This window comes from Python bivittatus, unplaced genomic scaffold (assembly GCF_059951505.1).
Source record: "Python bivittatus isolate LINGU-HERP-01145 unplaced genomic scaffold, Pbiv_v1 ctg000480_np1212, whole genome shotgun sequence".
NCBI lineage: Eukaryota > Metazoa > Chordata > Lepidosauria > Squamata > Pythonidae > Python > Python bivittatus.
In genome coordinates, this window is record NW_028277075.1 from 22,063,226 (window position 1) to 22,081,917 (window position 18,692).

The window sequence follows — 18,692 nt, forward strand, 5'->3', positions numbered from 1 at the left end:
TACTCAGCCTAACACAGATGTTTTTGTTTTTATGTTATGACAAATCTTTATTTCTGCTTTTTATTACTATTTAAATATAATTCATACTACCCCTCCGAGTTTTTGAGTTTTTTAAAGTAATATGTATAAATAACCCTAAATGAGCAGAGTAAATGACCTCAACTGAATCGTACATTTTCTGAAAATGATGCTTAGTTATATTGTTAAATAATTCTCTTGACTTGTAATTTGGATTTCATATATTTTCTGGGCTCTTCTTCTGTGGTCCTTGAACACACAGCATGCATTGAGTTACCCTTGGTCAATTCCCTTTTTTAACATTGCGGAACCCAAGGATATATGGGTCACAGAATTTTATATGATGTTAGCCTAATGCCAAAGAGTGTGAAATTGGCCTGGAGCTAAGCCATTTATCATCCACAGGAAGAGAAACGGCATGTCATCTGGAATGAAAAATAATTCTGACTAGTTCATTTAATCCTGTCCTTCTCCTGGATTCTATATAATTGATCCTGCCATCCTCAAACTATATTCCAGAGTAAAGCTGTGGAAGCTTTAAGAGAAAGGAAACGTTTTTGTCTTTTCCTCTTGGATTTGTGGAGTTTGTTTATTTACTCTCCTTTGTTTCTAAAAATGTGTTAAGAAACATAAGCTAGGTCCTACATTTCTAGTTTCCACATCAAAATGGCAGAAAATCATGGCAACTGTGGTAAAAAGTTGTACAGAAATGGTGTTGGGAAGTTGCAACTGGTCCTGCTGCTTAGAAAACCATTCAGGGCTTTAAATGTTGCAATAGTTGGCATTGCAAGGACACTAGCTGCACTCCTTGTGCCGCAAACAGTAGAGAGGTAGATTCTAGGAAGGGAAAGGCTGAACCCTGACACAGCTGCAAGGTTGATGAACAAATAAGCAAAAAGCTGCAGCTGAGATCACACCAGGTTCTAGGGGGTGTGTCCACTCCACAGAATGAAACACTTCAATGTTTGAAGGATGGGGAGGCCATCTTGGATGTTTTACTGACTAAGCAGGACAGAAAAAAGAAATTTCACAGAAGAAAGGTGGTCATGGCTGAGTTATAGATAAAGTCTGCTCACATGGACGCCTCTCTGGCACACCTGAGCAAGTGGCCACCAACCTTAGAGCTGTTGTTTCAAGAATTCATTGTCAGACTGAAAATAGGCCCTGTTCTTCCATTCTTTGACTTTACAGTTTATTGCATTTATTGGTAGAATGCTGTGTGGATAGAAGTTGCTGGAAGAGTTTTCAATCTTCCTTTATTTCTATTTTTTTCTACTGCTAGCTTTCACCAGAATACCAGCAGTGGTAATCTTATCCTTCCTGCTCTAATACACTCCAGAGCTAACACCCTCCCAAGCTCTTTGTGGGACAATGGCTTGCAGCTCTTGGTAGAAATAATTATGGGTTGCTCTCCTCTCATCCAACATCCTCAAGAACTGTTGGACTGAGAAATCAATATACAATATAACTGGTATGGAATAATGAACTATGTTCAAAAGTCCAACAAGCGTTATGTATGAAGCACCAGTTGAAACATCTGAAGGACAGTTCCACATAAAGTGCATTACAGGACTGCTGTCTGGATATATTAATGTGTAGGGCATTGAGAAAAGACCTGTGTAGGGACAGCTGTAATTGGCAAACACACCATAACTGGTTAAAAGCACCTGCTGCCACTGATGAAACTTGCACAAGCCTCCACTGTGCATATTTGACAGAAGAATTACATATCACACTTCTATTATTACTGTTTTTAATAGACTAACATGCCATTCCTTTCATCCTGGTTAGATGAGAAAACTGACACATAAGAGAGCTGACTGGAAAGATTACAGTACTCTTCCCCCATCTTGATGTGTTGGGACTGTTACTACTAAAGTGTGTCTGTGTGGGTGGGTTTTTTTGCCATTACATTTTGGGGGGGTTTAGAAGCAACTTAATTATCTGGGAAAACAACTTTTACCATGGGGCATATCCTTGCCAGCATTGCTTCTCACTTCGATGCTTGCAAGGAATTCTAGGAGCTGCTAGCTCAAGTTATGGAGGAGATGCAGGTAGGGAAAGGTTAGGCTAGAGATTTAACATCATTACTGAATAAGATTCAGATTTATTCTCTGAAAAGTTATGCCTTAAAATCTCTCTCTCTCTGTGTATGTATGTATATATGTATGTATGTATTTCTAACACTTGGATGATTAGACACAAAAAATGGACAGAGTATATTTAAAAGACCATAATTGGGAGTTAGGGGAATTTCAGTCAACATTTGTGGAGGGCACCAATTTGGGAAAGCCTGCTATAATATATCACTGCTGGTGGTTGTTCGTTTGTTTTTTATATTAGTCATTCTAGCCATTAATATATAAGTGTACTGATGACTATAGCAATCACCATCTTTCACCAGCTGATCTTTTTCAGTTACTGCAGTGAGCGTTAGTTCATAAAGATGAACGAGTTGTTTTGCTTGCAGTGTGGATAAGCTAGTTGATCAGTAATATGATTAAGTGGCATCCTGTTTATATTTTTCATGTTTTCACAATAATTTTTTAAAAATTATAATTTTCATGTTTTCACAATAATTTTTAAAAATTAACTGTCCTGACCCACAGAAACTGTCTAATTAAATGAGGAGCGAGAGGGATGAGAATGAGAGAATTGAGAATTAAATGAGAATCTACAGATCTGTACCCCCTTGCCAAGGCATGTACAGATCTTGCACAGTCTAGAGTTTTCAAACTATTTACAAACATTAGCCTGGTCCTAGATAATAACTCTTCAACTGGGATATCTACCTCACATTTTTGAAAATGAAATTTAACGCCGCATATCTTCTGGGTGAATGGCACAAACATGGCATGCTTTTATCAGCTACTCCAGTGAAGTAGCTGGATGGTGAAAAAGAAGAAGATGAAAACCCAAAACTCAGGTGTTCCATTGTTAAGGCTATGCGTTTTGATTTGCTCCTTGTTGGCTGTCTCCTGATATATATGTTGTTACTTAGATTGCAGCATTACTCCTCTTTTATTGAATAGATTGAAATAACAATTACATGCAGCTGCAGGAGAAAATGGGACTTTCTCAATCAATATTATTCTATATATAGAAAATGTATCTGTCGTTTAATTTTGAGCTCACTTGGTGATATTTAAAGATGGGAAAGTTTTTTTTTTTTAAAGAGAAAACTTAACTTTATATGGTCACTTTACTAAAATCTTATATACCATTCTTTAATTGAACTAAGATTGCTACATATATGGAAAGAGATAGAGAGCCAGTGTGGTATAGTGGTTAAGGTAATGAACTAGGAGCAGGAAAACCTAAGTTCTAGTTCTCCCTTAGCCAAAGAAGTCAACTGGGTAACTTTAGACCTTTCAGTCCGAGTTCAGGAAATTGAAAAACATCCCAAAAGAAAATAGTGGCAAACCACGTTCACAATATTGCCAAGAAAATGCTTAGGCCAGCCTATAAGGTTGCCAGGAGTCAAACTTGATTTGAAGGAAAACAACAGCAACACAACAGAAGAGATATACCCTATAGCAACAGTTAGTTTCCCCGATAGTGAAGTGAATTCTAAACCAAGAAATGTTATGACAAAATAAACCTTTAAAAAAATGGCTATAAAGCTACTGTTCTTGCGACATAATAGGATAGCTCTAAAATGAGTTAGAACAGGTTTTAATAAATGTGCATTCTATTTCTTGACCTTGAAAATCTTCCTGGTCTACTCCAGGAAGAAATACCTGTGGGGATTGAAGGATCCTAAAATACTAGTAAAATTATTTATTTTACAATTTTAAGGAACGAATAAGAGACGTTATCCCAACACTCATTATATAGTTTCCAGTGTGGTATAGACCTTAAACCAATAAATAATCTTAGACATCATAATTTATCTAATTTAATCCATCTGCACTAATATATAATCATCATCATAATAGATCATATCCCATCTTCCGTCAGTCATATCCAGAAATTAATAACACATCCCATAAAGAAATGGTTTCTTCCATTTCTACTATATTTACTTCTAGTTGCATTTGGTAAATGTCTGATATTGTAACCATCACAGGTTATTTTTGTTTGACTCGTTTTATACAAGCCACAACAATTTTTTTAAAAAATCACAGTGCAAACAATGTATAAAACTGCATGTCAAAAGTCTTTAAATAATATTCTTTCACAAAATATGCATTTAATTAAATTTAATATTTAATTACAAATTTTCATGTGAAAGTTTTTTTATAATGCAGATTGATGTACATTAACAGTATGCTTATGAATACATTCATAAGGAAGTAATATGTATCATAAATTCAAATCACATTTCCAATTCTGCTAATAAAAGGAAAATTCCACCCTGTGCCAAACACTCTTTAAAAACAGCTCTCCATATATGCCATCAAGTCGTTCAGTTTTTGTAAGCTTAATACAATTAAGGAACCCATTCCAGGAAAGAAACCACAATGTGTACAAAGAATTCAACCACATATTATCACTACAGCCTATTTTCATGAGTGGGGAGGCAAGCTTGCATGTGTAGACCTCGTTCAAGTCTCTTTAAGTTGCTTAAGGTCTGCAGGTACAAAACGATTCGTGAAGGCAGCATGACTTTGATTAGTGCAAAGCTTACTGTAGGCATCTGAACTTGTCTATCATTTGTAGTCATTCAGGATGGGAATATAATACCAGTGGTTTTAATCTCATCAATAGCACAATATGTGTCACCCCAGTCCAATGTAAAATAACACATCTTATCAAGTATGTTTATCTGATTAAATACAATGTATACCTCGGTAATAATTAATATCAACTGGGTTCCTGATTTCAAATATAGAATTTCTATAGGTGCTTTTTAGTTTACAAGTCATATTTTAAAGTAAATGTGGCTGAAATTTTATTTCCTGGGAAAGAACAGTAATTCTGAAAGATGTCATACTGTTTCTAATATAGTCAGTTTCTTTCTTCATTTATCCTTTCCATCATCAATTCAGTCATGCACCTATACCTACATTATTGCATGATTCTCAGGGAGTGTAAGGCTATTAACGTCATCAAATAAAACATCAGATATGTTATCTGTCTTCCTATCATAAGCTTTGCATTTGTAAGTACGGTATGCTCTGAACAAAGGTACATTGCACCACACAGAAAATGGCATCACTGTATTATTTGGAAAAGATTCTTAAGGAGTTTTTAGTCTTCACATCCACTGAGGTTACTGTGAAGCCTGCAAGCAGCATTTTATAGCTGTAAAACCTATTTGTGTGACTTACGTAAAAACAACTCTTGAATAACAAATGCAGTGGAATGGATTCTGGCATCTGAAACACAGGAAAAAATTGGATTACAAGTGACTGTAATAATGTTCTTTATATTCCCCATGAAAAATGTTAATAGCAAATAAAAATATGGTAAGATTATCCAAGCCAAATAGGAAAACCAGGTCTGTTGTTATTTCTCAATATAGCAGTATAAGAGACATCTTTATTGCTCAGGCTTAGAAATGCAAGGTTTTTTTGAGGCCTGAGCAAAAGAAATTAATTGTCCTTGGGCTGTGTTAGGGCACAAGCATTCTGCCTATGACATCTTTAATATCCATCATTTTGAATTGCTCACTCATCTGGCATCCCTTAAACATTTTTTTTTCTTCAAGACAGCTACTTAAGTAGATATAGGGAGAAATTCAATACTGGTCAAGCAACTGTCAGCTCCCTTTTATTCTTCTTCCAGTTTTACTGAACCTGTGAAACATCCTGAGACAATTTGGGGAAGGGAGAATTTATTCTGTTCATTCAATCCACTTACTGTTTGGTTTTAGCAACAATTATTATCTGATTCCACAGCTATTACTCCTGTTCAGCTGCAAAGAATGAACACTATATCAAACTAATTTTTGTCAGAGATCTAGTTAAAGCCAGAAGTGATGAAATAGGGAACTTCAGTCCACAGTGTAGACTGATGTAGGATTTAAATTGGAGTGAGGTGGGGAAAAAAGGAAGGGAAAAAACATTAGACTCCTGATTTTTTTGCTAACATAGACTAACACAGTTCTTCTCATACAATGTGTAAGACAGGAGTATATAACCAAAATGTCATATAATGTTTTATGTGAAAAATGTATATATGTTGCCATTTTTAAACAAATATTTTGTTTGGAGGCTTGTCAAAATGAACCAATTCATCACTGATCTCAATCTTACAAATGTTTCCTATTTGTTCTCATGCTTCTCATATCTCCTGACAGGATGATGAAGTTGTACTTCAGTGTGTAGCCAACATTCACAAAGAACAGCGCAAGTTCTGCCTGGCTGCTGAGGGACTTGGAAATCGCCTCTGCTTTTTGGAACCAACCTCAGAAGCTAAAGTAAGACTCCTTTCTTAGTATAATTTAACTTTAATGTAGTTTAATTCTTATTACTTGCCCAGAATCACACTAGGGATATGGGCAGCTGTATAAATCAATATAAATAAATAAATAAATAAATAAATAAATGGTCATTAAGCTATAAATGGTTATTAAAATTTTAATTGTACTTTCTGTCAGAGGTGTATATCATGCAAAATCCTGAGTTGTTTTGCTGAGTTGTATTTTCACAAAAATTAAGGCTTTGACTGACAGTTGACTTTGCAATTCAAGAATGAAAATTCCATGAATTTTCTATACGGAAAATTATGCTTCGAGCTACATGGAAATCTATAAGAAAAGTGTACCTGGAAATCTACATGGAAAACTATTCTTGGAATTGGGGTGGGGTATAGGAATTCAATTCACAGCTTGTGATGTCCATAATAATACTATACAACAGTCACTATATGCATGTCTTCTTGCCAAATTACAGGTAGTCCTTACTATCTGACCACAACTGGAACTGGAACTTCGGTCACTAAGCGATGCATGGGGTTGCATGGGAGGGTCTGGTCGGGGGTGGAGGGGTGTGGTGTGGGTTGGGGGGGGCAAGGGAGGCCCTTGCACACCCAACCAGCACCACACCCTTGCACCCCCAACCCGACCCTCCCATGCACCCCTGTGTACCCCTTTGCTCCCTCCCCCACCTACTCTTACCCCCTTCCTCCGTGGCTGAAAATCCTGCTTGGATTTTTGGCATAAAGCTTTTTCAGGCACCCTCCAAAGCTTTTTCAGGCAGCCCCCAAAACCCCGTGTGAAGCTGTTACAGGCAGCCTGAAAATCTTCGTGTAGAAATCCAAGCGGGATTTGCCATGGGGAGTTTAGCGCACGGACTAAACTCCATGCGCTAAACTCCCTCTGCCAAAATCCTGCTTGGATTTCAGCACAAAGATTTTTCAGGCTGCCACCGAAGGCATCCTGTAACAGATTTGCATGGGGCTTTGGGGGTGGCCTGAAAAACTCTCATGCTGAAATCCAAGCAGGATTTTGGCACGGGGAGTTTAGTATATGGAGTTTAGTCCATGTGCTAAACTCCCCATGGCAAAATCCTGCTTGGATTTCAGCATGAAGGTTTTTAGGGCTGCCTGAAAATGCTCTGTGCCGAAATCCTGCTTGGATTTTGGCATGGAGCTTTTTCAGGTAGCCATCAGAGACGAGAGGGAATCCTCTTGGCAGGTGGCAGTGGCTTGTGACCTTCCCTGCCAGGTACTTTCCCAGCAGGTGGCAGGAAAGATTGCAAATGGTGATCACATGATCACAGGGCACTTGGCAACCAGTCATAAGGGTGAACTGATTGCCAAGGGGCCAGATTGCCATAACTTTGGGTCAGGTCATAAGTCCCTTCGCTTAGCGCCATCATAACTTTGAATGGTTGGTGAATAAGTGGTCGGATAGCGAGGACTACCTGTACCATGTTCTTCAACATTTTGAAATGGATGGAAAGAAATAATTGTATCATTTGTATATTATATTTGTTTGCTATTCCATATTAAAAAATAGATACTAAGAGTTGTTTTTTCTAGGTTAGCTTCATGACATAGACAAAAAGCAAACACAGATTTCTAGTACCAAAATCAATGATTTATATCAAATATCCTTTCATTTCTGAAATAATAAAGTTTAATCACAAATTAATAATTATTATTAAAACATATTAATTATTATTAAAAAGCCAAATGCCAAAAGAATAAAATGTTTATTAGAAAACTTATTTAATACGTTTTCTAATAAACATTTTATTCTTTTGGCATTTGGCTTTTTAGTCCACCGAACTGTTTCTGCCAAAGATGTAATCTTTTTAAAATCACTTTGACTTAAAGCCTTGCTTCAATAACAGCTGACTCAGTGAATAAGAAATGCTGCAGTCTAACTGAAGTCATCTATGATGCAGCATAAGAAGCAGAAACAGTAAGAAAAGATTTAGAAAGATGGAAAAGGTCTGATGTTAAATTAAATTAAATTAGTCTTTTAGCTGCTCATTTCCAAGTGATATGAAACTTTGTTGACCTTCCCCAACCTGGTGCCCTCTAGATACATTGGATATCAATCATCATCTATCTCTGCCAAAATGACCAAATGCCATATCAGAAGGGCATGACTGGGGGAAGGCTGTCTGTTGCCTCTAAGAACCCTAACTCTAAAAACTGTACAAATCTGGCTGTGACTTTCAGAAGTGTTGGCAACACAAAAATAGTAGTTTGCAGAGCCTGAGAACAATTCCTAGGGACACAAGCCATCAATGTAAGAACTAAAGCAGGTTTGGTCATACACAAAGAATGACTGTGGAACAAATTGTACAACCACTACAACCACTATGTAGAGAAAGAATGAAGAGATCAAGAGGAAGGGGAAGCCAGAAAACCCAGGGTTAGATGGAATTAATGACATTCTCAAAAAGAATAAGATGAGACAAACAAAAGGCCACATATTGAGTGGTGTATGGATGAGGTAGACATAAACATGGTTTGCAAGGACAAAGAGGCATCGTGAACAGTATTGATGTTAACCAAATTTAGCTATATTTTTTCTTTTTCTAACCTCATGCCTCAACTTCTTTGGCCTACCATTTTGTATTCCTTTTCTGTGTTTTGAATGATGTTGCTTAACCTCCAAAAGGGAATAGTCTGATTGCTTTGTCTGTGTACATGTGTTTCTTATTTTCAATTATAAACAGTGAAGTAGAGATTCCTAGGAATCCAACTTTCCTTGAGTTATCCATGAAAAAATTCAGGGAACATGGAAGTCAAAGTCTCCTCAAAGTGATTGATCAAGTTGTCAAAAAGTTGGCTTATGTTAGCAAGAAAATTTACCCCACCATGTGAAATCTCTGTAACTGCTCATTTTCCCTCTTATGAAGATAAAAATAGTAATTAAAAGTTAGTAACTGTGACTTGTTATTAAAAATGTAAAAGATTCTTCACATGCAAGAAAAGGTAAAGCTTTATATTTCATAGAAACCTGCAGTCCATGAAATAATGGCCTATGCCTTGATGACAATGTCATTCTTGAATTCTGTGTGTCTGGAATGAAATTCAACAGTGAATGTGTGCTATTTTATTAAATTACAGAAATATGAAATCTCTGTGGCTGCTTATAATTGCAGGTGTAGGACTTTAAATAGTTATGCATTTATTATTGTTTAGGGACAGATAACATCTATGTTATCTCTTCACTTCTAAGTTGCTTTGTTGTTAGATCCATGTGTCCCATGACTCAAAATGCATGAAAAGTGAAATTTATATCTGAAAAGGTTTTTTTCTAAATATAATCTGCTTTTTATTATAACTAGCCCCTTCCTTTCTATAAATTGATTTGAAACAATTTAATTTAAATTTACCCAGTTCACTCAAGAATACTGTATGAACAATCAACTCAAGGGGGAAAAATCCTTCTGAAAGAGAATCATATTCACTGTTTATAACTAATTCACTTCAGTTTATTCATTTATAAACCATTTAAATAAATTAAGATAAAGTACTTGAGGCAAAACAAGTTTAGATTATTCTGTTGCTGCTTTGCACCAATGTTATGCTGGCACTTTTTTATAATATGAAAAGATGGTTTTGGCATGGCTAATAAATATAAACTATGTATGAATTCTACTTGTCAAAAAGTTAGATGTCTGTTTCCAGAGATGACTTATATAGCATTAAAAAGATAATCCAGATGTACTAGTTACCTGCAGGATTTCTGCAGCATTTTGTAACACTGCATGAAATACAATCATATTTGTTGCATTGCAGTCAAATAAGATAAGTTATCTAGCTCAGTGTTTCTATGCTGTACCTCTAATATTTATGTTCACTAAATCAGTTAAAAGGCGATAAAAATATGATATTCTTAAACAGCATTGTACAACTTTCTTGTACCAACAGTTGAACTGGAAATTGGTTTAAATATGCTTTTATATCATTTTTTTTTCATCACAATTACTTAATAGTAGCATAAAGCTGGATTCCTTATTGGATTCTAGGTGGGGATTGCTCCTGGCCAGTTTGTGTGTGTGTGTGTGTGCGCGCATGCATCATGTGACCTGGATATCTACCCTTCCTCCTATTTACACAGAGTAACTTTATAATTGTCTTTCGGAATCTCGCTAGTTTTAATAGCCACTACTGATGCTGATCTAAGCTCTTTGAAGTCACGTTGATTTCAGTGGCATAGTCAGGCACATACTGAACTTGTACTAAAATCAGTGAGATTTAAAGGATTTGGGTGCCAATACTTTTACAGTTGCAGTTACAATCCATTCTGTTTATTCCACAGGTAGCAGGTTAATTAATCTGCCAATCATTGCCACTGCATACAGTATTTGATTTACTGAAACAGTTGTAATTCAATCTTTTTTTTCTATCTTATTATTCTGTTTCTTCAGAACTCTGAAAGAAGTAATGAAACTATATACTGCAATTAGAATATGAAATATGTTCTATATTTCACCAGTTGATGAATGTGGAACTCTAATAGGGATAGCATTTAGTAGTAACTATCAAATTATAGTATAGGATGATCAGTTACATATCCCCCTGAAAAGGAAAAGCATAAAAAAAGACAAAAATTGCATTATTGTATGTGCAAGTACAATATTAGAAAACAACTATAATGTACCTAAACTATATCCTACCATAGATTGCCTGGTCAGTGAGCTGTCGAGATTCTATTTTTGTATAGGGAACTTTGAAGCCTTCACTCTCCCTTCTTATATTTTCTGTCCACACATCTTAAAGTTGCCAAGTTTGAGAAACACTGTTCTAGAAGGATGATTTCACATCTTCTGTTGGCAGCTTGTTCTGTTATCAAACTTTTCTTTGAAGAAAGAATTTTCCTTTCATCTAAATGTATGCTGCTAGAATTGAAACAGAATTTCAGTGTATGCCTCACCTTCAGCAAATATAGTGGGTTTTTCGACATTGGTTGAAGAGTCCTCATGAGTAAGGGCTGGAGAGTGGATAGAAATCTTAGGGTGAATGCCATGCGCCATCCATTCTCTCTTCCTGTTCTTTGCCTCTCTCCCTGTGTCCTTCACATCTGTTCCAGGAAATCTCTCAAATAACCAACACAGATTTTAAAGAAAGGTGGGGATGGTGAGGAGAGAAAGAGAGGAAAGTTTTATCTCACAGAAAACAAATGATGCTTAACTTCAATTTTAAATTGTGTGCTTGTCTATGTATTATTTGGTAATCTTGAAACAGTTTTTTAAAAGTAAAAGTATTGTTGATTTTTGAAGTGACAATGATTTAGCTGCAGTTTAACTGCTCTCTCATCAGCTCTCAAGTATCCTTGCATCTAAGATCACATTTGCCTGATCAGAAATCCTCTTCCCTGTCACTGTACCTTTTATTTGTCCTTAAGAAAACTTTAGTATAAAAAAAGGTCTACAACTTCTTAAAATATTGAATGTTTCATTAAAAGTAACAGAAAAATATTGAGTAATTTATCAAAAATCTGCAAAAATATCCTTAAGCATATGTGAGAAGGAAAAAGTTTGCAATTTCAACCATTTTACCATCATCTCTTTCCCATCTGAGGAGATGATGAAAATTCTGGACAGCATCAGTCAAGGAGTTTTCTTTCCTTGCAGATGAACCATTTTATTCCGTGCTTCTTCTGGTAGTTCTAATTAAAATATTCCCTAGTGTTTTCTTCAATAGACATCATTCTAGTTAAAAATATTCAGTTTTGAACCATTCAATCTGTGTTTTAATTTTTATAGACTCATATACCTTTGATCTCCGAACACTTTTTTAGTGTATACCATCTGAATTATACCAACCAGGGTGTACTAGAATGAGAGTTTTTGGTGGGGTGATTTGGTTCAGTAGAAATCTAAATCCTAGAGTTAGAAGGATTCGGAAGGAATAACTAACTAGTGTATGGGTAGGATGGAGTAAGCCACACTGAGTCTATATGAAGGATGGGAGTCCTCATGTCTGCTGTTCAGAATGTGAAGAAAACTAAGGTTCCACTATGGATCGATCTGTCATGTGCGACGGTTTAAGCCCCTCCCTCATACCACTACAAAAGGCCACACAATGCAAATAATATTATGGTCTAATTTGTTCTGTAATGTGTGCTTGCAAGCAGCCTACCATGGACTAGATTCAGCCACTGTAGCTGTTGTCATGATTGAGACTTAGTCTTTTTGTGCATTTGTGAGAGGGATGGTAGAATGGGCATAGTCCCAAGTTCTGAAGGCAAATTGGAAGCTGATGTTTGTTATCTCATCTTATTTATAGCTTACTTGCAGAGCAAGCTATCAGTCAATACCTGAGTTCTGTTTAGGAATGCTGCCAACAGTTGCAAGGAAATGAAGGCATAACCCTAAGTAAAAAGTGCAGGCAAACACATGGGTAAATAATTGAGCTGCTGAGACAACCCGTTAAACCCTTTAAAACTAAAAAACCCTACTATTAGTTATCAATAAATAAGTTTGATATGCAGATGTTAAGGGATGAGTGGAATAAAGAATTGGAAGTTTCTATACTGCCTAAACAATGGGAGAGTGTCTTAACTTCTATAGCAAGAGTGTCAATGGACCTTAAACTACAGCTTATACAACAAAAAATAATTAGAATTTATTGGACTCCACTACATCTGTACAGAAAAGGATTGTCAAAAACAGCCTTTTGTTGGAGATGTAATAAGGACAATGCCTCTTTAAAGCATATGTTTTTACAATGTCTGATATTTAATAAGTTTTGGGAGAAAGTAGTGGACTACACAAATATGATTGTGAGACAAAAGCTAAAATTTTCAGAGGATAATATTCTTTTGAACTAGATACCTAGTACATGGGATTTGACATCTGGACAATGTAAATGGATTCTCCGCGCCCTTACTATGGCCAAAACACTGATATTGCAGCACTGGAAAGATAAATATATGTTCCATTTACTCAATGGATTGAAGACCTGATTGCACTTGCCACTTATGAGCGGATTGCCTGTAGACTTTATATGGACAAATATAATGAAATATGAGACTCATTTATACAAAATACAGTAGTTAAAACAAAACATGATAGTCATATAAATCTATTAGATATATATCTACTTGAATAATATTTGTATTAGATAGGCATATATAGAATTGAAATTCTTTATTGTTATAATGATATATTAACATTTTTTTCTCTTTGTTGTATCTTTTTCACTTTTCTGTTAAACCACTTTTATGTATTTTTTCTTTTTTTATAATCAAAAATTAAAAAAAAATAAATAAGAGGACAATTGACTGCAGAAGGACATAGTTTTAAGTGGTTTTCATATGCACAGTTAAAAGAAAGGTTTAATATGGATAAAAAGACCATTGGATTAAAAAAAATGGAATTTGAAATTGAATTATGTACAAATGATGAACATGTAATAGCAAAAATGTATAAACTTTTGTTAAGATTTGAAACAGAACAGGTTAAAGACAGCATGAAAAATGGGCTATTAACTTTGGATATAACATAGAGATAGACCCTTGAGACAGAATGTGGGTAACTGGTATTAAATTTACATTGTGTCATAATTTAAAAGAAAATTTTTATACAATTATTTATTGTTGGTACATGATACCAGAGAAATTATCAAAAATGTACAAAGGTATTTCAAACCAGTGTTGGAAATGTAAAAAGCATGGGGGAACATTTTATCATGCATGGTAGACTTGTGAGAAAGCTAAGAAATGTTGGCTACTAATTCACACAATGAGGCAAAGGATTTTAAAGATTAATATTGAAAAGAAATCAGAATTCTTTTTATTGGACTTATGGAGAATGAATTAGAAAAGACTCATGGTAGATTGATTTTGTATACGGTAACTGCAGCAAGATTATTGTATGCACAATGATGGAAGAATAATGGAATTCCCACAGTGGAGGAATGGATTGTGAAAATTCACAGAAATGGCAAAACTGACCTGGTTGGTCAGAGAAAACCCAGTTCTCGCACTTATGACCATCTCAGTGTCCGCACAATCACATAATCGAGATTTGGATGCTTTGCAACCAGTGGGCGTTCATGACCATTGCAGTGTCCCGTAGTCACATAATTGCCATTCACATGCTTCACAGGCACTTTCCAACAAGCAGAGTTAATGTAGAGACCGGCAGTAAAATTGCAAGTCACAGTCATATGATGTTAACCTTAACGACTGTGTTGCTTAGCGATGGACCCAACTGTGGTCATTAAGCAAGGACTACCTGTATATCAAAGTGGCTCCCACACATAGGATTACAGCCTAGAAACTGATTTGGCCAGATTACTTGTTCTAAGTTTTTGTTTTACTTTTTATCTGGAAAATTAAACTGAAACATTGTGACTGCTTAGGCCTGTTTATTCAATGTACGTTTACTTATATTATTTACTTATTATACATAGCCAGTAGTGTATTGTAGTAGCATCAGATATTCCTAGAAAGGACTAAAGATTGTGTTAGGTGACTTACTGAAATAGAAGATGATTATATGAAAAGGTGGGACATATAACAAGGCCAAAATAGGTCTTATGCTTACCTGTTGTTTTCCAGTTTTTCCCACTAATTATTTTCTCCCAGAAAAATATCACAATTAAGTTAAAACAAAGAACCAGATGCTAAAATAAAGCTGGGAAATGAAAGGTTATAGCGAGAAATATAGAGTTTTAAGAATAATTATTTCCCAAATTGGTGATAAACTTAACAGGCCCAAATCACTTGGAAGTTATTTCACAATAACATGTAACAGTGGCTAATTAATACTATCTGCTTCCATCTCATTATCCAGGCTTATTAAAGTGCTTTAATTAATCTGCTTGTCATATGATTCATACATTGTGCTGAACAGCTTTACAGAATGGGAAATAGATAAATAGCGTAATTTTAACACCTGTTAAAACATTTTAATCATTCACAAGAAAACTTGTTCATATTATTCACCAGAATTATTGTGCCAGATACCTGATAAAGAACGGCAGACCTGCGTTGGATGGATAACTGAGACTTGGATGGATAGATTAATCTTTCTGTAACTTCCAGTATTATTTTATCATCAGATTAGTTTGTGTGGAGAACTGATTTTCCTAATTATGTATTTCTTTATGGTTGCTTCTTCCTAATATTGTTATGGTTCCTAAAATATGAATCTTAAGGTTCCTTCTGCAATCTTCTTGTCAGGTTTACTGCTGAGCTTTAACTGTTGTGGGAGTTTTGTTGGTGCCAAAAATAACATAATACATCTGTCATACTCTGAATTTTAACTAGCATTCCTGGTTTCCTTTGTGGGTGGTTTCTGGTTCACGAACAAATCAAGAGAAATAATAGTGCTACTTTATTTTCCATTGACTAGACTCCAGTTTGAATATTGTATCCAGTTCTGGGCACCACATTTCATGAACAAATAGGAACATGTTTAGGGAAGAGTAACGATTAACTGAATCATTAAATTTAATAGTCTTACACTGACCCTGTCAAAAAGGCAACCAAGTAAACTTTCTGCAGCAAAAACAAAGAAAGCTGTGATCTTTGTTGCTTTTATTTTTTCAGTATGTCCCTCCTGATCTTTGCATCTGTAATTTTGTACTGGAGCAGTCTTTATCTGTCAGAGCCCTCCAGGAAATGCTTGCCAATACAAGAGACAATTCCAGTGAAGGGGTAAGTACAATTATTTTCCTTTGGAAATGTGAGATCTCAGTCTTACAAAAACAAACTGCTTTTTGCCTTTCTCTGTGGACACAGAAGCCTTTCAAAATAAAGCCTATTAAGAATGAGTTTTATAATATTTTCAATATTTCCCTTTGTTTGGGAATCTTCCAGTCTCTCAAGTTTTCTAAATTTCAACTATGGCTTAAATTTCAGTCCAAATGCATTTAATTTGCTAGGCAGCTTCAAAATAAACAATACAATAAAAGCTATACTCATTTCTTCAGAGATCAGTGATTATTCTGCTACCAGAATGCAAATGGCTGTTGTGAGTTAAATAATATCCTTGGAGATAATAGCTAGCCTTTGCCAACCCAAGGTGTTTAGGAGTCTAGTTACTTTGAATGTAGGTCATTTGCAGAGTAGCATTACTTTTCTATTAAAATCATTGGAGCAGAATAGGTTAGTAAATTTATTTTTGTAATACTTTGCAGTCAAATGAGAAGAGGTTTTGAATTATATTATTTGGTGTCATTTCCCACCCTGCTTTAAAGTATGATTACATAAACTGCTAAGCATTTGAAGAGATGACTCAAGCCAATACACGAACTTAATGGGAGGTAAGGGTCTCCTTCACACATGCAGGTAATGGTGTGGGTGCTAAACATTGTAGTAAGGAAAATCTAGTTTGAGACATCTAACTGCTTAAACAATTGGTACCTTTGGTTGATTGTGAGATTCAGATAGTAAAATCCTCTAATTTTGATCAGATTATCCATGTAGGAATTCCTTCAGCATGGGATTACCCAGTGCTGAAAGGTAGAGCAAGATCTGTATGTGAAGAGAGACTAGTTATACTGATTTTGGAGAAATGAGCTTTCGATGCTGTTCATCACTCTTATAAAATGGTTTAAAGGCACAAACATGTGTGATCTATTGGCAAACTTTTCTTTACCTCTTTATGGGCTTTCTGAAGAAAGGGCTGGCCCAGTCCCCATATTTCTTAGGATCCCAAATATTTTGCTGGGACTCTGTCAATTCTTAGCTTGTCTAATCCTCACAGTCCTAGCTCCAGCAAGGGAAGGAAGCAACTAGTAGTTTAAAATTGGCAGTGGTGCTGAAGGACTTCATTGTGAGGCCCTGCTGCCCCATTCTGTTAACTACTCCATGACTGTATTAACAGATAAGTTAGTTAATTTATTTACAGTCCAAGACCAATAGTTAACATTATTCCAAATTTTTCACTTTTACTTTCATTATTAGCTCTTCTGTGTCTTCTTTACTTTTGGGTAACCAAGTAGTTTTATCTATACATCTCAAATGGTGTTTTGACCTTCAATTCTTTTCAGGTTTTCAGCTGTACAATATTTATTGTGGAAGCCGACCAGATCTGGGAACAACGTGCATCCTTCTTTCATTCCATTCTCTGTTCTGAATCCTAAATTCTTATATAGCTTCTTGTTCACTGTAAAAATTCCCCACACCTGTTCTTTGTTTAGCTTACCTTAGGAGTAAACCTTTCATAGCTTTTGACTTCCAATCCATAATTTGCAGCCCAGAAGAGGTTAAAGCCTCTTGCAGGTCTTGTTTCTTCTGCCTCTGTTCCTCATAGTCTTCAAACATTTTCCATACTGGCCAACCTTTGCTAGCCATCCTGCCAGGCACTTTCATGCCAGTTACTCACCCTCCAGCCTCCTTCTCCGTCTGATTCTCTACTTTCCCTCAGTGTCTGGCTCTCATTTTACTCCTTCTCTGTTTCTCCTTCTTCTGGTTTCCCTTCCCTAGTTTTATTTCCACTCCAAGTCTCCTGGGTCTCATTTCAATTGGCCTCCCATGCTTACTCTGTCTAATTCTGTTTTTCTGAAGCAGCCTCTCTTCTAAAACAAATACTCCCCTCAAACCCTTTCTTCTTGTTAAAAAAAAAAGCCCCCCAAAGGCTGTTCCCTAACAAAATTCAGTGGGATCCGTTGCAGTTGAGATATTGCTCCAAAGCCACGCTTAGACTCCTATAATCTATTATCTGTTTATTTGTTTAGTCAATCAATTTATTACCTGAGAAAATATTTTGTATATTTGCGCAGCAAATGAGTGTTGATCAAAACCGGGATCTGAGGGTCAGAATACATTGAAAGTTCAATGTGCCTCTTCACTTCTATCCAAATTGCTAGATTCTCCAACCTCTGTGGTTGAAGAGCTGGTCTGTTATTATCAAGGAAGATGTTGTTCTTTTCTTTTTCCCTCTGCAAAAGCAATTTAGTATTTCCCTATTTGTATTTATATATTTAATTGTGCAATAAATGTCAATGCATGTTCCTATAAACACAGCCTAAGGAAGTTGACTATTGCAGAAACATGGAAAGAAGCTATAATTATGCAAATGATCTTTCTTGCAACAACGTATCCCAACATTTTTGTTGTTATGAGGCATCTAAAAGGCACCTGTCAAAATCAGTGCCAGAGAAAAGTGGAGTTCTGATGGATAAAGCATCCATTTGAACATGAGGATTCTGAGAAGGAGAAAAATAGAGTACATAAATATAAATGCTGGCAGAACTATTCTTTCTGAATAAATGATAAATCCTAACACTGCATGATTATCAAAAAAAAAAAAAAAACCTTTATGGGAATTTTCATGCTTTTCTGGGCTTATTTAAAAATATTTTTT

At 35.7% G+C, this 18,692-nt stretch overlaps 1 protein-coding gene across 1 annotated transcript in view; it reads left to right on the plus strand.

Moving 5' to 3' along the window:
* Positions 1-5,405: 5,405 nt before the first annotated feature.
* The window catches only part of RYR3 (ryanodine receptor 3), a 256,028-nt gene continuing 242,741 nt past the window's right edge, over positions 5,406-18,692 (plus strand). Inside the window, exons 1-3 of the mRNA XM_088145058.1 lie at positions 5,406-5,429; positions 6,263-6,382; positions 15,932-16,039. Coding sequence (XP_088001184.1) covers positions 5,406-5,429; positions 6,263-6,382; positions 15,932-16,039 — 252 coding nt within the window. The remainder of the gene's footprint in view (positions 5,430-6,262; positions 6,383-15,931; positions 16,040-18,692) is intronic.